The following is a 17,959-nucleotide window of genomic DNA, read 5'->3' on the forward strand; positions in this document are numbered from 1 at the left end:
CGCCACCTGGTAAGCCCATTTGTCTAGGTACAAAGCTTTCAACAAAGCTCTGAAGGAGGAAGAAAGATGAGAGGATGCCATCCTGGTGCTCAGGGAGCCCAGAGTCCAGGAAGAACCCTCGCCAGGCTCTAGGGGGATAGCCTCCGCATGGGGGCAGCAGGACCCAAGGCGTCTTTCTCAGATAGTCTCTTTCTCTCCTGCTTGGGCTTCCGGCCTGGGCATGGTCTGCTGGCTTTCTCTGCAACTCTCGCTCCCCTGTCGGTCACTGTCATAGTCGGCCCAAGGATGCGTCCAGGCTGGTGAGCTGAAAGAGGGCCCCTTGCAGGGCTCCTGGACTTGGGAGCCAGGCCGCAGCTGTGCCCTCCAAGCTGGATGCTCTGGGCTTTCCCCTCTTCTTCTCTCCCTCCCTAGCAGCGCTGTGGGTGCTCAGGGCTACCCTGAACCAGAGGATCCTGTGCCCTGGAACCTCTCTGCCCGACAGGAGTCAGCCACCTGCTCCCGGGGCCGCCTCGTGTCTCCTCCTCCTGCGTTGGTCTTCCCGGCCGGTCTGTTCTTTCGGCTCCCCCAGCTCACTCTCTCTGCTCTCCTGTCTGATTTCACCCCTCTGAGAACCCAGCATCCAGCCTGCAGAACGGAGCTGGGAGGCTGTGACTAATGCACTTGAAGGTGAGTCATCTGCTAAATATAAAATGCCACTCTCTCCCTGCAAGCAAGAGACGCCAGAGGCCCGAGTCCTCCCCACCCGATCCATCCTTCCTCGGGGGGCCGCGGATCTCTCTGAAGCTTATCGTGAATGGCTAACACAGAGAGCCTGGCAAGCAGTGGGGACTGCCCATCTCTTCATCCTTGGCTTCTTCTGCCCAGCTCTGAAGCCGCTGCATTTCCTGCTCGCGGAGCTGTTGTGGGGGGAAGGAGTGAACTAGGAAGGGGGGCAGGCCTGGCCCTCATGAAGTTATGAAGGAGCACGATTTGCCTTCAGGACTTGCCCTCTCCTCTTTCTGTCTGGTCCTGATTTAGGAGACCCCATCCTCTTGCAGAGATGAAGAGGAGTCTTGTCAGCACCCAGGAGTCTGCATCTCCCAGGAGCCAGATAATGCTGTGCCACGTATGACTGGCGAGCTGATGGAGGGTCTGGTTCGGGCCCGTGGTTGGGGGACAGGTGCCCTCTTAGTGCCTTCTGCCTGGCCTGACTGCCGTGGGTCTTTGTCACCTTGGAATATGGGTCCTTGCAGCATATATGTGAAATATCGCAAGGACGTTTAGTATTTGACCTTTACTTTGTGATCATCACAATCAATTTTCTCAACCCCGGATGAGAAACACGGATGTTTAGTATTTGACACTTACTTTGTGACCATCACAATCAATTTTCTCAACCCTGTGAGATGGATCTACCACGATTCTCAGTTTATAGACAAGAAAACCAAAGTTCAGAAAGTTGAAAACAACTGTCCAAAAGCGCAATGATTGAAAGCAGTATTTTATACTTTGTGGCTAAACCAGTAACTTTTAAACCTTTTCTGATGCCAGCCCATAGTAAGAAAAATATTTTATGTTGTGATGCAGCAAATAGACACTCACGTGTGTATCATTAGACATATACACACATAGGAAACGAATATTTGGGGAAATAAAATTTACTGCCTTCTAATTTATTCTATTCCTTCCTGGTCAGTTTCTTTCTGTTCTGTTCTAATTTTATTTAAAAAATTATACAGCCCACCAAATTACTTTCACGGTTCTCCATAGGAACTTTCTCTGCAGTTTGAAAAACACTGGACTAAGCCTCCTTGTTGTTCAGTCGCTCAGTCAGTCACGTCTGACTCTTTGCAACCTCATGGACTGCAACACGCCAGGCTTCTCTGTCCCTCACTATCTCCTGGAGTTTGCTCAAACTCATGTCCATTGAGTCAGTGAGGCCTTTCAACCATCTCATCCTCTGTCATCCCCTTCTCCTCCTGCCTTCAGTCTTTCCCAGCATGAGGGTCTTTTCCAATGAGTCAGCTCTTTGCATTAGGTGGCCAAAGTATTGGAGCTTCAGCTTCGGCATTAATCCTTCCAATGAATATTCAGGGTGGATTTCCTTTAGGATTGACTGGTTTGATCTCCTAGCAGCCCAAAGGGACTCTCAAGAGTCTTCCCCAGCACCAGAGTTTGAAGGCATCAATTATTTGGTGCTCAGCCTTCTTTATGGTCTAGCTCTCACATCTGTACATGACTACTGGAAAAACCATAGCTTTGACTCTATGGACCTTTGTCAGCAAAGTGAAGTCTCTGCTTTTTAATATGCTGTCTAGGTTTGTCATAGCTTTGTCTCTTGCACTGGCAGGCAGGTTCTTCAACACTGTTGCCACCTGGGGTGTCCTAAGCATCCTCAAACCAGAATAAATGTTGCACTGGGCAGTGTCTGCAAAGCTGATTTCTAACCGTAGGGCAGGAGCTACCTTTGTGACTTTTAGACAAGCCTATCACATCCTGGGCTTCCTCTTCCTAAAGCCTGTGGTGTAACCAAGTTTTCCTGAGGGACTTGGAAGCCCAGATCACGTTTTTGTTTAATCACCGCAAGCCCTTTGCTTCTGTCTCTCCGGGAAGTGGAGCAGAGTCTCCCCAGCTGAGTGTGTCACGTGTGCTACCTGTGCACACATGTGTCGCAGGGAGAAAGCTGACTCGTGGCCGGGCAGGTCCCTGCTCTCTCTGGCTGGTGGGCTCTGTCATGGCAGTGGGGCGTGGAAGGAAAAACGCAGTTTCCCCATTGAGGTTCAGGATCTGATATGAAACAGCACATTTTCTCATGTGCAGTGTGATGGGAGTCCCCTCCCGATCCTTTTATTTGTCTTCCTAGGTGTTTCAAAAGGTTGAGGAAAGACTCTTTCAGTGGAGACTAGGAGCTGTGCGCCGTGGTAGAGAGACAGAGACACAGGGAGAAAGGTGATCCTTTGATCTATCAGTACCTGTGTCTGCTCAGTAGGACCAGGTCCTGGTCTCCCCTCTACGAGGCTGTGCGCCCTTGGGGACAGCCCCTCCCTCTGTGGGCGTGTCCTGGCCCCAAGGGACTTGGGTGAGGCCTCTTTCAGCCTGGGCTTTCTGGAATTAAGAGTTTATGTGGTTGAGGCAGCGTATCAGCAGTTTTCTGACTTGGAATAATTGCTTTTTTAACTGTGGGGAACAGGGTGCAGAAGGGTGCCCCCAAGCCTGTCTCTTCAGAAGGTGACATGGCCTGGATCACAACGCAGAGGGTCTCAAAGTTCTTATTTCGGTCCCCTCTGCAAAGGCAATTGGGGACCAGGGATGGCTCCTGTTTCACCTCTCTTGCCCAGAGACAGGCCACAGGGCTTTGTTTTATGCCTTCCTCCACCTGGTATTTCTGAAATGATCTCTGGATGAGAGAGATCTTGGCAGAAGCCTTTCTTTAATATTTTGTTCAGCGGGGGAGCCCAAGGTGCCTTTGGAACAGGGCAGACTTGCTGGGGTGCATCCATGGGACGCACCTGCCCTCTAGTGGCGAGAGCGGGAACGGCCTGGGCAGCCAGGGCTCCTCCAGCATGTCTGTGGCCAGACCTCAGTGACTGTAGGAGATTGAGCGTGGACACTGGAGGGCCCACCGCAGCCCAGACTAGGCCGACACGTGGAGGTCATTCCCTGGACACGCTCCAGGCCCCAGACATGTGGTTTGCCTCACCCGTACATTGTTCAGTCACTCAAGAAATACCTATGGGACTTGCCGGGCCGTCCAGCAGTTAAGACACTGCGCTTCGACTGCAGAGGGCAAGTGTTCGATCCCTGGTTGCGGAGCTACGATCCCACAAGATGGGGCAAAAAATAAAAATAAAAAATTAATGAAATCCGGTTACAGCCCAACAAGCTTGCTGTCTCTCGCTAAAGTGGAGGAGATGCTCCTGGCTGTTACATTCACTAACTTGTTTTAATTTATAGATGCCACATATAACCTAAAGTTGGTAAAGAATCTGCCTGCAGTGCAGGAGATCCAGGTTTGATTCCTGGGTCAGGAAGATCCCCTGGAGAAGGAAATGGCAACCCACTCCAGTATTCTTGCCTGGAGAATCCCATGAAGAGAGGAGCCTGGTGGGCTACAGTTCATGGGGTCGCAAGAGCTGGACACGACTTAGTGACTAAACCACCATCAACATAAGTGATACCATACAGTATTCATCTTTCTCTCTCTGACTTATTTCCCTAAGCCAGAACTACCTTTACATCTATCCATGTTGTTGCACATGGCAAGATTTTGTCTTTTTACAGCCAAGGAGTACTCCATTTTATATATAGATAGCACATCTTCTTTATCCATTCATCTGTTGATGGACACTTGGGTGGTTTCATATTTTTGGCTACAGTATTGTAAATAGTACTCTATGAACATTGGGGTGCATGTATCTTTCAAATTAGCTTGTATGTATTCTTTGGATATATACCCAGAAGGGGAATTGCTGGATCATATGGTATTTCCATCATATTTTTAGTTTTTTAAGGAAGTACTTTGCCCATTTTTATCCACTGTGTGGATAAACTGCGTTTTATTTATTATTCATCAGTTGATGTTCTCAGAGAGAATTTTAGTACTAACTGGAGATGAGCTTGGAACTGATGGACTATGAGTACCTTTTCCCATTTCCGGATCTGGTTGCTAACATGACAGAACCAGTGATCGAGGAAGATGACATGCAAGGTGAGATGAGCAGTGAGCCAGAAGTGGGGTAAGCCTGATGGAATCTGGAGCTTCATCTACTAACCAGCAGAGGAAATTCAAGGTCATCCGGGGAATCTTTGTGCAAGTGCTACTGAAAGTGGGGTCTGGCTGCTTGCTGCTCAAAAGCCAATAAAGAGGCAAGGTTGGGGAAAGGAAAATTTGCTTTATTTCCAGAGACCTCTAGCTGATGAGGAGGGCAGACTTGTGTCAAAGGCTGACTCTTCCCCACCGATAATCAGTGGGCAAAAGCTTTTACAGGGGAGTTTCAGGGGTGTACAAGCAGACAGAGGGGATTACATGCGGAAACAGCACAGTCAGCTCTGACAGTCATCTTCAAATTGGTCCTTTGGTGGTCTGACCAGCGTCATCCTGGTTGTTTTAAGTACAGTTCATTTTCAGCTCCAGAATCAATTTGTTTCCATTGCTTTGAGGCCAGTTCTTGGAATTGTGGCAGCTTAGGAAACAGCTCGGAGAAGGCAATGGCAACCCACTCCAGTACTCTCGCCTGGCAAATCCCATGGACTGAGGAGCCTGGTAGGCTGCGGTCCATGGGGTCTCTAGGAGTCAGACATGACTGAGCGCCTTCACTTTCACTTTTTACTTTCATGCGTTGGAGAAGGAAATGGCAACCCACTCCAGTATTCTTGCCTGGAGGATCCCAGGGACGGGGGAGCCCGGTGGGCTGCCGTCTATGGGGTCGCACAGAGTCGGACATGACTGAAGTGACTTAGCAGCAGCAGCAGGAAACAGCTACAATCGGATCGTCATGTAATTAACTTCTTCCACGTTATTGGGGGGGGGGGAGTGTCTCAGTATCTATAAGAGGGTATGGCTCAGAATATTATCTATAGCTGCTGAAGAGGAACGAAAGATCCTTTGACTTTGCTTAGTGACTAAACTATTATTATTTGGTCATGTTTGACTGTTTTCCTTTGCTTCTGCATTTTGTCACTTCTCTGATTTAACTTATTCTTAGGCTCAAGTTTTTCTACAGACAAAAGGCAGGTGGAGGACATGGGGCAGAGGGACCATAGGGTCCTGCTCTGTGTCACAAGGAGTCAACCTGATCTCTGTCTGCAGCTCTGACCATGACACCACGAAGCCACAGGCTGAAAAGAGCGGTTGTGCCAGGGATGGGTTTCAGCCCAGCAGTGGCTGCAACCTCATCTCCTCACTCCCCTGGAAGGCCTGTTGGGAGGCAGCCGGCCACATGCCTTCCTGGGATGTGCGTGACTGCCACTGCCCCCTTACACGATGATCTGCCAGATCCTGTTATGAGTGAAATGAATGCTGTTGTTGTCCTCGCTGGCAACAGCCCGCGTCATACCATACAAAGGCCAACTGCTGCGTGTGGGGGGCTGGTGGGGGGTGCCCAGCCAAGGCACCTGGGAGCCACCCTGACAATGAGCTCTTTCAACTCAGCCTGAGGGGGAGCTGCTGGGGGTGCAGACCGCCCCCCACCCACATGCCCGGTGCTGTAGCATCTAAGCCGAGCATCCGGGGTGAAGCAGGAAATGAGGCCAGAGTGCAGCAGAGTCGGAGCTGTGTTCTTTTGGAGGAACAGACAGGGCGGGGGTGACTCTTCGGGCTCCCTTAGAGCCGGGCAGGGCTCGCCGACAGCTAGACAGATAGCACCGTCCACACTGGGGCATCCTCCCCTGTGACTCCCTCCTTCTCACTCCTTCCTGCCCCTCCATCCCCCTGACCGATGGCGGCCTTCCAGCCTTGCTTTCTTTTCCCCTCTGGTCCTGTCGCCCTTGCCCTATGGCTTCTCCGGAGAGGCAGGGAGAACAGGAGACAGGAAAGGAGACACAGACCTGTGTGATTGGGGTCTGAGGGCTGCTCAGGCAAAGACAGAAATGTGCAAAGTTCCTCATAGATTATCATCTTCAACACACATGTGTGGGCACACGCATGCACTCACACACACACACATGCACACACATGCATCTTCCCTGCATCTTGTCTCCAGGAATATTCTAGTCAGGAGTGAGGGCCTCAGGTTTGGGACCAGTTGCCAAGAATCCTGGTCAAGGAATGTGCCTCCACTCACCTGACCTACAGTCGGGGGTCTTTGGGGAAAGTAGCAGAACCAAGTTCTCACTACCTTCCCCCAACTCACCAGAGAGCCAGGTGTTAGAGGCTGTGCCCCCTTGACTCCGGGCAGCCCGCTGCATCCACAGCAGAACAGAACAAATGCTCGAAAACGCCTGCATTCGGTTACGTATTCTTAACACCCTCTGGCACGTTGCTCTCTGAAAAGCTGTGTTGAATAAGCTAAGACTCCCTCTTCCTGTCAGGCCAGGCCACCCTTTGATTCTTTTCTTCCCAATAAAGCAAACCACGGTCTTCCCAGGGGACTCAGCAGTAAAGGATCCGCCCGCAATGCAGGTGACTCAGGTTCAATCCGTGGGTCGGGAAGATCCTCTGGAGAAGGAAATGGCAACCCCCTCCAGTCTTCTTGCCTGGGAGATCCCATGGACAGAGGAGCCTGGGCTACAGTCCATGCAGTCAAAGAGTTGGACATGACTTAGCGATAGTGTCATGCATGATTGAGTGCAAGGGCTCTGGAGCCAGGCTGCCTGGGTTTGAACCCTGACCCTGCTCCCTGAGCGCTGTGTGATCCTGGACAAGTCACTTAACCTCTCTGTGCTTCAGCAGTTTCCTCCTTAAAGTGGCTTTTGATAGTAGCTAGCTCCCGGGTTGTGAGGATGCTCCCGGGTAGTGTGTACATGGTGTGTAGAACTGTGAGTGACCCATGGCAATGACCTCATGGAGTAACTATAATGTGACAGTGTGTGTACCATGCCCTGCATGCCACCCGTACAAGTTCCAGCTGTCCACCCTCAGGCAGGCATCCTGCTCACCTCAAAGCCCCAGAAGCGGCTTAACTTGCCCTGCTGGGGGGCAGCCAGGGCTCTGTGAGTCTGGGGGTAACTGGGTGAGGAGGGGATGAGGTTGTTAGGTGTTTTGTTGTTTTTCTTCGGGCAGAAGGAATCCACGGTGACGTCAGTTAAGACCTTATTTTGCAGTCGTGAGTTGGATGGCAGTTTTCCCCTAAGCTCTTTGACCTATAGACTCAAAGGGGCACTTAAGTGGGGGGGTGCATCACAGGAGACCAGCGGGCTCCTCCCTCAGGGCAGAGCTGTGCCCAGCTCAGAGAAAGGGCACCGGGCTGAGGTGGTCCTGCCTAAAGTCACAGTCCACTTCTCTGGATCCCACTGGCTTCCCAGGGGCTAGGTGGACATTGCAGCATCTCGGATCCCCTACAGGGGGCTTCCCACAGGTCTCCAGCGACAAGTGCAAAGTTATCCACCTGGCATTGTGAAGACACCAGTGAGAGCTGCCCACAGAGGGCGACAGCAGCCTTCAGCATCGTGTTTACATCCTCCCGACATCAGCCTGATGGCTGTTTCCCACGGGGAACTGACATTTCCACTATACCGCCAACCTTACGAACTAACCTCCAGGGTACCCACCGTGCCTGTCATGGGAGAGGGAGGACGGATAAGAGAGATGGATAGATTGGCCCCAGAGGAGGGATTGGCCTTGAACAAGGAGGACCAATGTGGAGAAGGAACTGGCCCATCCCATCCAAGGATGGGAAGTGGGTGTGGGTTGCTAGGGAGAGTGAGGGGACTAGATTAGAGTGACGGCAAAGCAGTGCATTGGGCTGTGGGCGGGAGGGTCCAGCTGGACTCGGGGCAGCCTTGAAGTTTCAGCAGAACCGCTTGACTTGATTCTATAGGAAATGGCATGGACTTACATGGGAAGACATATGACTTGTCCTTGGGCTGGAGCCCAGCTAGGAAACTTTCCCAGGTGGAGAGAGGGCATGGGCAACCCAGGTCTGCAGGGAGACATGTAACCAGGCTGCATCCTGCCAGCCCGATGGCTAAACCAAATCCTCACGGTGGGGATTATCCATTACTTTTTCTAGTTCTTTCAGATTCCTAATCCTCTTGGCCCTGAGCATGGATAATCCAAGGCTTACGTGCACATGATTTTTCACAAGCTTTCCCAAGACCTTGGTCTTGTCAGGAGGTGAAACTGAGGCCCTGGTTGGGGCGCTCCGGAGTCACTGAGGACGGGGAGGGAGCGTGTCCAGGCAGCTTCTAAACCTTCAGCTCTTTAGCATCTTACAGAGAGAGGAGGGAAAGGCTGCATTGAAGAGAGGATGTTTGGACAAACAGCCATCTTAATGGCTTCTCAATAGAGGTGGGTGGGATTCCCACCCCAACCCCCATATGCCTCCAGCCCATTGGTAAGCAGAAGGCTGGAGGAAGCCAGAGGATCCAGCAGGATCAGGAAAAAATAATCCTTCACCCTGTGGGTGGGGAAGGAGGAAGTGAACCTGAGATGGGGGGCGTGGTTGTCCTGGGGGGAGGCCTGAGGGTGTGATGTCCCCAGGCCTGCCTGCCTCTTAGGAAGAGTGTGGGGTGCAGGGCGTGGGGACCGTAAGAGGGGACTGGTCTCCTTGCGGGGTGAGGGCGGGGGCTGCTGACCCGTCTGACTTCCTCCCTGTCCTCCCCGGAGCCGCCGCCCTTTACATTCTGAGCAACCCCCTCCCCTGGGCTGCCTGCTGTTCTGTCTCCCTGGATCTGAGACTGTGTCCCATCCCCGGCCAGGTGAGGACAGGAGCCTCAGCACCTGGAAGTGAGTGAGTGTGAACGCGAGTGTGTGTGGGGGTGGGGTGGGGAGGGCTCGGTTGGGACCACCGCAGATCAGAGCTGGGGTGGGGAGGAGTAGAGAGCTTGTAGCCAGGGTGGGTGGGGGGCACTGCCCTGCACCCTGGAGCTCAAGGACCGGTCTGGGACCCATCACGGACCTCAACTCCCCCGGCGAGCGGTCAGAGCACGTCGGGCACCGACCGGAGGAGCCCGGGAGGAGCCACAGGGTGAGTGAAGCCCTGGACCGAACTGGGGGTGGCTGGGCTTGGTGAGACGGGGAAAGAAGCCTGGGGTGCTCAGTAGACCGCAGGTGAAATGAGAAGACTAAGGAAACCCAGCGAGTCCCGCCTCTCTGCCGCTCCCCTTGGGCTGCACGACAGCCACGCCTCCTCCCCTGGGCCCTGTAATGTCAGGGGGCGCCGGGCAGGGGGCGCTGCCGAGAGGGGCAGCAGAGGTGTGAGGATCCGAGCAGCGCTGTGGCCCATGGACGTGCCCCAAAGGGGACCGTGGGTGGTGGTGGTCATCCAAATGCCCGAGAGCAGAGCAGTGGGGGCCCCCAGCCCATGTCCTGGGTTCCTAGACCCTCAGGCTGTGGGAAGGGGAGGGAGTAGGCAGAGGAGGTGGTCTACGTGAGACGCAAACCCCACTTCTAAACTTAGGTGCTCAGGATGGCCGGGGCCCTGGAGAAACTCTGGAATAAATACTTGTGGGCCTTAGAGAACGGAGGTAGGAGGTGGCGTCACCGGATGGCGTTTTTCTTATGTTTATTCCACCCGGACTAATGCCAAGCAGTTGGAGGAAGAAGAGCTGGTGACCAGCAGGGTGAGGGAGGGGCGGGTGGAGGGTGGGCCTGGAGGCCAGCTTGGCCGCCCGCCTCCCCTTGCTTTTCCAGACCCGAGGACGGATTCCTGGTTCCTGGTGCGCTCGCCGCTGCCCGTCACCCTCCTGCTGGCCGTCTACCTCCTCCTGGTGGTGGCAGGGCCTCGCCTTATGTCCAGTCATGAGCCTCTGAGTCTGGCAGGGCCCCTTGCCGCCTACAACCTGGGCCTGGTGGTTCTCTCGGGGTACATGTTCTATGAGGTAAGGCTGGTGGGGGACCCTGCAGTCCTAGGGTCTCTTCCTTGGGGGTGCCAGGGGATAAATAAAACCATGATTTTCCCATGCAGACAACTGAGAAGCCTTGACGGGGCCAGAGGGGCTGGAATTCTGGGTTATTTTTGGCTGCCATGTCTTCACTTGTTGTTCATTTGCTCAGTCGTGTCCAACTCTTGGCGACCCCATGGACTGCAGCACGCTAGGCTCCTCTGTCTTCCATTATCTCCCAGAGCTTGCTCACATTCATGTCCACTGATGCTATCTAACCATCTCATCCTCTGCCTCTCTCTTCTCCTTTTGCCTTCAGTCTTTCCCAGCATCATGGAGATGCAAACCTCCATCACTAAAGCCCATTTTCCTTAAATAAAAAAGTGGAAGTGAGCAGCAAGCCCAAATGGAATTCATTCTCTACTTGCACCTAAAAGCCACAACCTCCTATTTTTGCCTGGGTTCTGCTAACCTCAGTTCCATTTTCTGAGCCCCAAACCCAGTGATCCTTCCAGATGTGTTGTTTGTCTCCCAATAGCAAGAGCGTCCAAGGCAGGGCTGTCTCTTACTTCTCTTTGTAAAGACAGGCCCCTCAGAATGTCTGGTACGATATGGAAGAGGCTGACACCTTGTGAGACAAGTCTGAGAGCTTGTCATTTAATTATGGTGACAGATTACTCTGCTGCTCCCATGATCCTCTGAAAGCCTGCCATGCCCATGTTGGCTTCCTGCTCAGAAGCCCTTCATAGCTCCCTTGGCCAACAGGACCAGAATGAAGAGTCTCTCATTCAGGGAATTTTATTTGGTTTATCGAGGTGGCTCGGGGCTCAGAGCAGGGTCCAATGTGAAGTGTTTAGTACCATTCTGGATTCATTTTCGCATGAGTGGACAACGATAAAATTTCAGTTTCTTAAAACAGCCTTCAAGACCCTTCATGAGGGATTTTCCTGGCAGTCCTGTAGGTAAGACTCCACACTTCCACGGCAGGGGACACAGGTTCAATCCCTGATTGGGGAACTAAGATCCTGCACGCTATGTGGCAGGTGGCCAAAAAGTTAAAAAAAAAAAAAATCATGAACAGATTCTGCTGGATCTCTGCTCCTGTGGCTGCCCCTTCTGCTGGTAGAAGCCTCCACCACCACACCACTGATCCCTCGCAGCCCTGGGAGTCGGAAGTCCAGATATTCCTTCCAGGGTGCAACTTCCTCACTTTCTCCTCTGCTGGCCCCACGGCCTCCTCATTGCCAGCTTGCTACCAGCTTCTGGAACACCTCCTGTTTCCTACTCATCCTGGAAAGCAAGGATGGTTTCCTGTATCCTCGGGGGAGCACTTAGCTTCCTGGGGGCGGGGCTGATGTGCTCACGGCTTCATGTCCCCTCCTGACTTAGGGTCTCATGCGGAGTAGGTGCCCGCATGTGGGTTTGTGGTCTGTGTTTACTCACATTAAAAACAAAACAAAACTGGAGGCCAGCAAGATGCGTGCAAGGCCAGCCTCTGAGCCAGCCAGAGCGCTGGGTTGACCTCGCTGGCAATCGTTCACCAAGCGTCAGTGAGGGATGGGGAGGGATGCTGGTGTCCAGAATGTCCTCTCGGGCCTTCAACCAGCCAGGCTCTAGCAGGGTCGGGCAGGGCAGGCATCATGACTTAATCGTTCCCTATTCTCTTCCTTCTAGTTCATGGCCACTTTGCTCCTGGCTAACTACAGCTACCTCTGCGACTATAGCCGGGGCAAGCTTGGGATGAGGGTAAGACAGGCAGTGGGAGGGTCGGCCTGGAGATGCTACCAGAGTCCATGCTTGGTCTGCTCGCAGGCCTTAGGCTGATAAGTGGGGAGAAGACGTGCTGAGGCAAGGAATATGACTTTGATTGACAAGATGGCAGACTAATGTCTCAAAATAACCATCATAAAGGGGTTTGGATGCCAGGTTATTTTATAGAACGGAGATGGGAGGGGGTGAGGAAACAAAGTAAAAAGGTCATTAATCTTGCATTTAAAGATTTCCCAAAATGGCCAGCCTGGGAGTGGGAGTGAGGGGATGTGTTAATGTCTTCTTTCTTGCAGCCATTCACAGGTGGGCAGGGTCCAGACATCTTCATGAAGAAAGGCACTTTGATTTAACATTGAGGCAGAGGGGTAGGGTTCCCCGAGACGGGCCATTATGTATGGACAGTATCCTTTTAGTGGACAAAAAGCAATGGGGAGAAGTTAACGAAACAAGTCCAACATGTAGCCAGATTTTGTTCTTCTCTGTAACAGAAAGAGAGTTCATAGGATGAACTTCATAAAAACCAGGTGCCATCACCTGTCTTCTGATGGGACTCAGTGAAGATCAGCTCAGTACAGGCTCAGAAGACCTCAGTGTGACTCTCAGCTCTGCCAGTTCCTTACTGTGTGACCATGGGTAGCTTCCCAGCCTTTTATGGGCCTCAGTTTTCTATCTATAAAATGAGGATAATGACACCTATTTTATAAAAGGAAACAATGGATAAAGATTGAACAAGCTGATGTATGAAAGTGTTCACTCCTGGGCCTGGCACACATGGAATGTGTGGTAGCCAAGTGGTCAATATTTCATTATTTTTAGCTGCTCTCTCAACTGGAAGCAGAACAAAAGGCTTCCTTGCAGTTAAAAAAAAAAAAAAAAAAAAAAGAACTTAGGCTTGGCTAGTCACCAGTGATTTGGGTGTTGAATCAAGGGAGATTAAATGATGGACTCAAGTCTTGCTGCTCAAAATATGGTCCATGGACCAGAGACGGCAGGAACATCGCTGGGAACTTGTTGGAAATGCAGAAATTCATGGCTTACCCCAGGAACATGAGTTCAGAATCTGCTTTTCAACAAACAAGATCCCTGAGTGATCTCTGTGCTGGTTAAAAGTCACGGATCCTCCTTTTTTCTGTGCCAACAGGTATCTTCTTGCAGGCAGGTGGGCATTGTGGGGGCAGAGGGTGCAGAGGGACCGTCAGGGTTGGAGCCAAAGTCAGTGGTGCCAGGTCAGAGGTACCCCCAGCCTGAGAGCACTCTGACTGCACTTCCCTTCCTTGCCCAGCAGATGGCGAGCGTGTGCTGGTGGTGCTTCTTCTCAAAGGTCCTTGAATTACTTGACACAGTGAGTGCCTGTCCCTTGTAGAGAATTACCTCTGTCAGCCAGGTCTGGGGTGGTTTTGAAGGCACTGTGAATAAACGCTTTCCTCCAGCATCCCTGTTGGCTACACCTGAGGCTGATGTCAGAGTCAAATCTCAATCCCATGACCTGGAGAAAGAAGGATGCATTTGCCTCCATTAGCAACCAGGTTCCAGGTTAAGTGGAAATGGGAAGAGAAACAAACTTTAGAAACTGTTATGTAGCAAGGGACATCAGACAGCAAAAGCCTTAAGTGTTATAAGTAAAAGAAGTCCTGCTTGTGAATCCAGAAGTCTTGTGGGGGTGGGGCACGGCCACAGTTTTGGGGGTGGTGATAAAGTCTCTCTCAACGTGGAGTCTGAGTGGAGAACCTTAGGGAATTTGCCTGATGGTTCTCTGGGTCCTGGGCTGGGTGTTTGGCACCTGAGCTCTCTACCCAGTGCCCTGGGCTGGGGTGGGGGGTGGGGTTCGTCCGGTAATACTGAAAGATCCCAGCCTCTGAAGCCAAGTTATGTTCAAAATCCTAGCTTGGCCTCCGATTAGATGTATAACCTTGAACAACTTGGGCTTCCTTGTGGCTCAGTAGTAAAGAATCCACCAGCCAATGGAGGAGATGTGGGTCTGATCCCAGAGGAGGGACGATCCCCTGGAGAAGGCAATGGCAACCCACCCCAGTATTGTTACCTGGAGAATCCCATGGACAGAGGAACCTGGTGGGCTACAGTCCACGGGGTCACAGAGAGTCAGACACCACTTAGTGACTGAATAACAACCACAAACAGCTTACTTAAATTCTGTGCCTCAGCTTTGCTGTCTATAAAATGGAGATGAGTATAAACCGCATGCCATTATGAGTGTTTATATGAGCTTTTATACGTACAGAGGACCTGGCACACGGAAGGGGCTGTCCAGGCATTTGACTGCGGTTATCGCCCTTGAGTTTTAGCCTCCCTGTCGGTACAGCAGGCAGAGTCACCCTGCCCCTGGTATCTGAGGCCCCAGGAGGAGTCTGGAGGAGCAATGACCCCAGAGTTGAGCCTTCTCTTCCTCCACAGGTCTTCTTTATATTACGAAAGAAGCCTGAGCAGATCACCTTCCTGCACGTCTACCACCATGGCACCATGCTCTTCAACTGGTGGGCAGGGGTCAAATACGTGCCGGGGGGTCAAGGTGAGTGAGGGGCTTGGGCAGGACTTGTGGGGCAGACCTCTTTCTGCTGGACTGAGTGCCAGCCAGCTCCGGAGGCATGCAGCCCAGCTCCCGGGTTCCTCTTCTCTGTGGCCATGACTCCTGGGCCCTGCTCCCACTTTCTCTCTGTTGCTCCCTGGAGCATCCTAGTCACCCCTCCCTGGAGTTGGGGAGGAGGCACCTGGAGATGCTCAAGCCCATCAGTCCAGAGAGGGCAGGAGGCGTTGTAAGCATCTTCGTCTGGCATCCTTGTAACCCACAGCCCACCTTTGTGACCTCGAGCAGCCCGTGTGGGACCCCCTTGTGATAGGGCCATACCAGGGCTCTTCTCTGTAGGGTGTGCAGAGATGGCTCCTTGGAAGACTGAAACTGAAAGAGAGAGTCCAGAGCACAGGCAAGCCTGGAGCCACTCACTTCCCTCCATCTTCCCACCCTACCCTGCAGCCTTCTTCATTGGGATGCTGAACTCTCTGGTCCATGTCTTCACGTACCTGTACTATGGACTGGCCAGTCTGGAGCCCCGCCTGCGGCCCTCCTTGTGGTGGAAGCAGCACCTTACAATCCTGCAGCTGGTGAGAAAGACCTGCTGGCTCCAGGGGCCTCAGTGGAGCCCCAGCTTCTATTCTCAACTGCACCAGTGACTTGTAATCTGACCACGAAAAAGTCCTTCTCGTCGCTTCCTTAGCCTCTCAACTTGCAACATCTCAGCAACCATCTCGCCAGATCCTAGCACCGACCCTGACTTCCTGACCTGATGTGAGGCCCGAAACAAGCGATTCCGGCCTCAGTCTCATCTTCCAGTGAAGTGAGGGGGCTGGGCTAGGTACTCCTGGACGGCTAATGTCCTGCGAGTCTGTGGTCGCTGTTGCATCCCTGGGGGACTGGGGGACCCTGTTGTTTGGAGAGCATCATTGCCAACTGCAGGTGACTGCCTGAGCTGTCCCTTTTGGGGCTCAGGATAGACTGAAGTCATCACCAGTGTTGATGTGACAGGGTGGGATGGGGACAAACGGGACCAGACCAGGAGAGGGGTCAGGAAGGTTCTTAGCATCATGAGAAGGAATGCCTGGGGTGGTGCTTCCTAGTTCTTCCTCGTCCTGAGCCCTGAGAGCCCGAAGGTCAAGGGGAGCATCTGCCTGTTCCTTCGCGTCTCACCCTCTCCCGTCTTCTCTTTCCTCTCGTACCTCCTCTCCCTAGGGTCAGTTTGTGGCCATTGCCACCCACTCCTCCTACAATCTCTTTGCTGAGTGCCCCTTCCCCGACAGCTTCAACGTGGCTGTCCTCCTGTACTCCCTCAGCCTCTTGGCCCTTTTCCTCAACTTCTACCAGCAGACATACCTGAGGAGCAAGCAGAAGAAATTGGCTTAAGGGGCAGGACCACGGATGGAAACTAACAGAGCTGTGCCCACAGAGAGCTCATATCCCACCTGGGCTGAGCAGATTCCTCTGGGCCCGAGGCTCATTCTATGAGCAAGGACAAGACTCGCCTCTATTCCAGAGTCCAGGAAGACAGAAGTGGATTCAGCTTCTTGAACTCACTTCTTATGTGAATTTGTCACTGTTTGTACACCTCCTTTCAGATACACAATAGAAAGGGTGTATGTGTGTGTGTGGGGGGGTGCTCAGTTGTGTCCAATTCTTTTGCAACCCCATGGACTCTAGCCCACTAGGTTTGTCTGTCCGTGGGATTCTCCAGGCAAGAATATCGGAGTGGTATGCCATTGCCTTCTCCAGGAGATCTTCCCAACCCATGTTTGTTGTGTCTCCTGCTTTGGCGGGTGGGTTCTTTACCACTGAACCACCTCTGCTAGACATGAGCCCCACAGGAAGAACTGTCTTAACTCTCCATGTTCCCCAGACCTGGCACAGCACCTCAATAAGTAGGCATTTGGATCCGTATCTTGCCCCACTGGTGGTCATGACCTCTGATGAAAAGCAGAGCTGGGAGCATGGAGGAGGTCAAGGCTGGCTTGATCTCTCACCTTGTGGGTTGAGACAGTGACTGAGAATATCCACCCAGGAACTGGGCCTGTGTGATTTCTAGTATGGATGTGCAAACATTTCCCTTGCATATCTCTCTGTTCACTAGTGTCTGCATATGTATTTACCAAGTTGTATATTTCTATGTGTGTGAGTGGGGTCGCAGACGGGGCTACACATATATGTCTGAATGTGTGTGCTAAGTCACTTCAGTCGTGTCTGACTCTTTGCAACCCTGTGGACTGTAGCCCACCAGGCTACTCTGTCCATGGGATTCTCCAGGCAAGAATACTGGAGTGGGTTGCCATTGCTCACCACTAGGGGATCTTCCCAACCCAGGTATTGAACTCTCGTCTCTGATGTCTCCCTCTTTGGTAGGCAGGTTCTTTACCACTAGTGCCCCCTGGGAAGCCCCGTATGTCTGAACACTTGTTTTCAAATACATGTATATGCTTCCATTTATGATTTTCTTTGTTGGTATTTTTAATTGGCTCTTCTGTAAATCTTGGAAAGTGCCACTCTGGCAAATAAAAGCTGCTGGGATCCATTCTGTCCCAGTGGGAGACACAGAAGTCCATGAGAAGCCTCTGAATGCATGTTTCACTGACAGCCTCCAAACAGGGGTGTGAAAAAAATGAGGGATGGGCTAAAACAAATGCCATCCACTTCACAGAAAGGGAAATGGAGGACTAGCAAAAAGAAGTGTACAATTGGGATCACGTGGGATGTTGGGAGCAAACGTCGGCTGGGCTGTTTAAGGCTGCAACTGAATGCGTGTCTGGAATGCGGTTTTCCTGGGAACCGGCAGAGAACACTTGGCGCAGTGGGAAAGAATCCACCTGCCAGTGCAAGAGACACAGAAGACGTGGGTTCTTTCCCTGGGTTGGGAAGATCCCCTGGAGGAGGAAGTGGCAGCCCACTCCAGTATTCTTGCCTGGGAAATCCCATGGACAGAGGAGCCTGGCAGGCTACAGTCCGTGGGGTTGAAGGACAGGACTGAGTGACTGACCATGCGTGAGCACACACTCTGCTATGCCTACAAGATGCTGTTTCTCCTTTATAATCTCTCCCCTTAACCCTTTCCTTCACCGAGGAGGTTTTTATTTTGTGATGCCTCAACAGTTAAGAACGTTAAAGACCCGCTGAAGCTTCTGCAGGGCTATTTGGGGACTATTTATCCATCAGGTAGTCTAGTTAATTAAC

General features: G+C 52.3%; 1 protein-coding gene across 5 annotated transcripts; it reads left to right on the forward strand.

Annotated features, from left to right (window-relative positions):
• Nucleotides 1-7,206: 7,206 nt before the first annotated feature.
• Nucleotides 7,207-17,328, forward strand: LOC102414871 (elongation of very long chain fatty acids protein 4-like). Of its 5 annotated transcripts, none has more exons than XM_044940984.2 (10): nucleotides 7,207-8,926; nucleotides 9,245-9,336; nucleotides 10,271-10,458; nucleotides 11,381-11,423; nucleotides 12,136-12,207; nucleotides 13,373-13,390; nucleotides 13,517-13,573; nucleotides 14,644-14,758; nucleotides 15,221-15,700; nucleotides 15,974-17,328. In XM_044940984.2, exons 5-9 carry the CDS (start codon nucleotides 12,139-12,141, stop codon nucleotides 15,415-15,417), a joined length of 456 nt encoding a protein of 151 aa, XP_044796919.1. In that variant the 5' UTR covers nucleotides 7,207-8,926; nucleotides 9,245-9,336; nucleotides 10,271-10,458; nucleotides 11,381-11,423; nucleotides 12,136-12,138; the 3' UTR covers nucleotides 15,418-15,700; nucleotides 15,974-17,328. The 5 variants fall into 5 exon arrangements, with proteins under 5 accessions (XP_044796919.1, XP_044796917.1, XP_044796918.1 ...); XM_044940982.1 differs by lacking the exons at nucleotides 7,207-8,926; nucleotides 9,245-9,336 and adding exons at nucleotides 9,429-9,605; nucleotides 10,038-10,104; XM_044940983.1 differs by lacking the exons at nucleotides 7,207-8,926; nucleotides 9,245-9,336 and adding exons at nucleotides 9,429-9,605; nucleotides 10,038-10,104 and having other exon boundaries at nucleotides 15,221-15,532.
• Nucleotides 17,329-17,959: the final 631 nt, after the last annotated feature.

This window comes from Bubalus bubalis, chromosome 4 (assembly GCF_019923935.1).
Source record: "Bubalus bubalis isolate 160015118507 breed Murrah chromosome 4, NDDB_SH_1, whole genome shotgun sequence".
Lineage (NCBI taxonomy): Eukaryota > Metazoa > Chordata > Mammalia > Artiodactyla > Bovidae > Bubalus > Bubalus bubalis.